Genomic DNA, 2,457 nt, shown 5'->3' on the forward strand with positions numbered 1-2,457 from the left:
ATTATTCAATGGAATATTCGTTCGCTAAATGCAAACAAATATTCTTTAAATCAATTACTTTTTGAAGAACGTTTTGATATAGCTCTTTTATCGGAAACTTGGTTCAAACCATCTGATACTGTTTGCTTCAATAATTTTAATGTAGTTAATAAAAGTAGAAGTAAGGGATATGAAGGAGTTTACCATTATTTTAGCAAATAACATTATTTATGAGCCCATTTCATTTGTTAACAATTTCAATCCTAATCTCGAAGTTTGTGGTGTAAATATTAAGATTGACCAAAAAATTTATTCTATTCTGAGTGTGTATCGTCCAGCAAAAGTTAGAGTAACAACGCAGGATTACGTTAGTCTTTTTTTCTCAAATTAACAATGATTGTATTATTACCGGAGATTTTAATGCTCACCATGGATTATGGGGATCCAATTTATGTTCCGTCGATGGTAATATATTAGTAGAAGCCTTAGATGTATTTCCTAATCTAGTTGTTGTAAATGACGGATCGGCTAATAGAGCTACTCCTCCAGGACATATCAAATCGGTTGTAGATCTTACTATTATAAGCTCTAGTTTATGTTCAGCCTTTGACTGGACCGTTCTTCCAGATACCTATGGATCCGATCACTTCCCCATTAGACTTTTTGTGCAGGATATGAAATTTGAAAATACAATTTTTACATCTTCAGTTAAGTGGTCAATGTCTAATGCAAATTGAGAAAAATTTAGAGATTCTGTAGAGAGCATCTTCAGATATAAATCAAATAAAAACAAAACCAATGAAATGATATTCTTCTTATTAGATTCTATTACTACTGCAGCCAACAAATCTTTTAAAATTATCAAATACTCAGCCAAATCTTTCAAAACGCCACCATGGTGGGATGATGAATGTCTCACTGTTTGGAATTCGAGGAAAAATTCTTTTAAAATGTATAAATCCAATCTTACCCTTTCAAATTTTATTGAATATAAGAGGAATGAAGCTATATGTAAACGCACTTTCCGCTCAAAAGCCAAATCTAGTTGGGCTCGATTTTGTTCCTCACTTAGTAGGCAAACTTCACCCTCAGAGATTTGGAAAAGGGTAAACAAAATTCAAGGTAGGAAAAAGTATACCGCTAATGATGAAGACATAGTAGAAAGTCTTTTTACAAAAATCTCTCCGGATTATGTCCATCTACCAGTATTTATGCCGAGCATCTCCACTAATGATCACTTTTTACTAACCCCCATTTCAGCTGACAAACTTAAAGCAAATATTAAGAGTTCTGAAAATACAGCTTCTGGTATTGACGGCATTAACTATAGCATGCTATTAAACCTGCCAGAAATTGCCATACATTATTTGTGCAAAATATACAACAATATTTTACTTAAAGGAGACAACTGTGATTCTCTTAAACAATGCTTGGTTATTTCTATACCCAAAGTAAACCAGCGTACTGCCCTAAGACCTATCTCTCTTATATCTTGTTTGCTTAAAACATTTGAACGAATTATGAAAAGCAGATTAGAATGGTGGTGTGAAAACAAAAATATTTTCCCAGTGTGTCAATATGGCTTTCGTAGAAATAAACTGACTATGGATTGTGTGTCTCAATTAACGACTGATATTCAGTTATCCTAGTCAAATAATAATTATCTATCTGCCATATTTCTTGATATTTCAGGGGCTTATGATAACGTCAATTTAAATCTATTATTTGAAAAACTAAAGCACATAGGTATTACACCTTTATGTTCATATGTGTTAGTAAACTTATTTCTTAATACACAGGTATTCATTCGATGTAATGATAGATTGATTGGCCCGAGAGTAGTGCATCAAGGTCTACCACAAGCCTCTGTCCTTAGTCCCTTGTTGTATAATCTATACACTATAGATCTTCACAGTATAGGCATTAAATGCAATATATTACAATATACAGACGACTTCTGCTTTTACACTGTAAATAATTCATACCAACAAAGTATTAACTCAATAAAAACGATTATGTGTGACGCAAGAGAGTATTTCCTTAAACAAGGGTTTGAACTTACTACGAAGAAATCATTTGGTATTTCCGGCAGAAATACCAAAGCAGATTTTTATGCTAAAGAGGCAATCTTATCAAAAATAGAAGGTAAAAGAAAAAAGATAGAAGCGATCTAACAGCGACTGGCAAGAAAAGTCTAAAACAAAATTGGGAAATTGAATGGTATGCTTTCTGTAATCGAAGCAATAATCTTTATACAAAAATTCATCCAGTTTTACCTCCTGAGCCGTTTGCCGTAAGAAGTTACCAAACAGAAATATTTATTCCATGTTTGTTAGATGTCTCTTTAACCATGCCACTGTCAAGACATACCTCTACAGACTAAATCTATCCGAATCAGAAATTTTTGATTGCAATGGTTATGTTGATGATATTAGTCATTAGCTGTTTGGATGCAAGCATAATGGTGATGCAATTAAG

The 2,457-nt window shown here is 32.8% G+C and overlaps 1 protein-coding gene across 1 annotated transcript; it reads left to right on the plus strand.

Moving 5' to 3' along the window:
* Positions 1-782: 782 nt before the first annotated feature.
* LOC140452817 (uncharacterized) lies at positions 783-1,628 on the plus strand. The gene has a single exon (XM_072547149.1). It carries the CDS (start codon positions 783-785, stop codon positions 1,626-1,628), a length of 846 nt encoding a protein of 281 aa, XP_072403250.1.
* The last annotated feature ends 829 nt before the right edge of the window (positions 1,629-2,457 follow it).

This window comes from Diabrotica undecimpunctata, chromosome 11 (genome assembly GCF_040954645.1).
Source record: "Diabrotica undecimpunctata isolate CICGRU chromosome 11, icDiaUnde3, whole genome shotgun sequence".
NCBI classification, from domain to species: domain Eukaryota; kingdom Metazoa; phylum Arthropoda; class Insecta; order Coleoptera; family Chrysomelidae; genus Diabrotica; species Diabrotica undecimpunctata.

What these genes read in the sequence shown, in the direction of transcription:
- LOC140452817 (XM_072547149.1), top strand. Translation starts at nt 783, where the DNA reads ATGATATTCTTCTTATTAGATTCTATTACTACTGCAGCCAACAAATCT.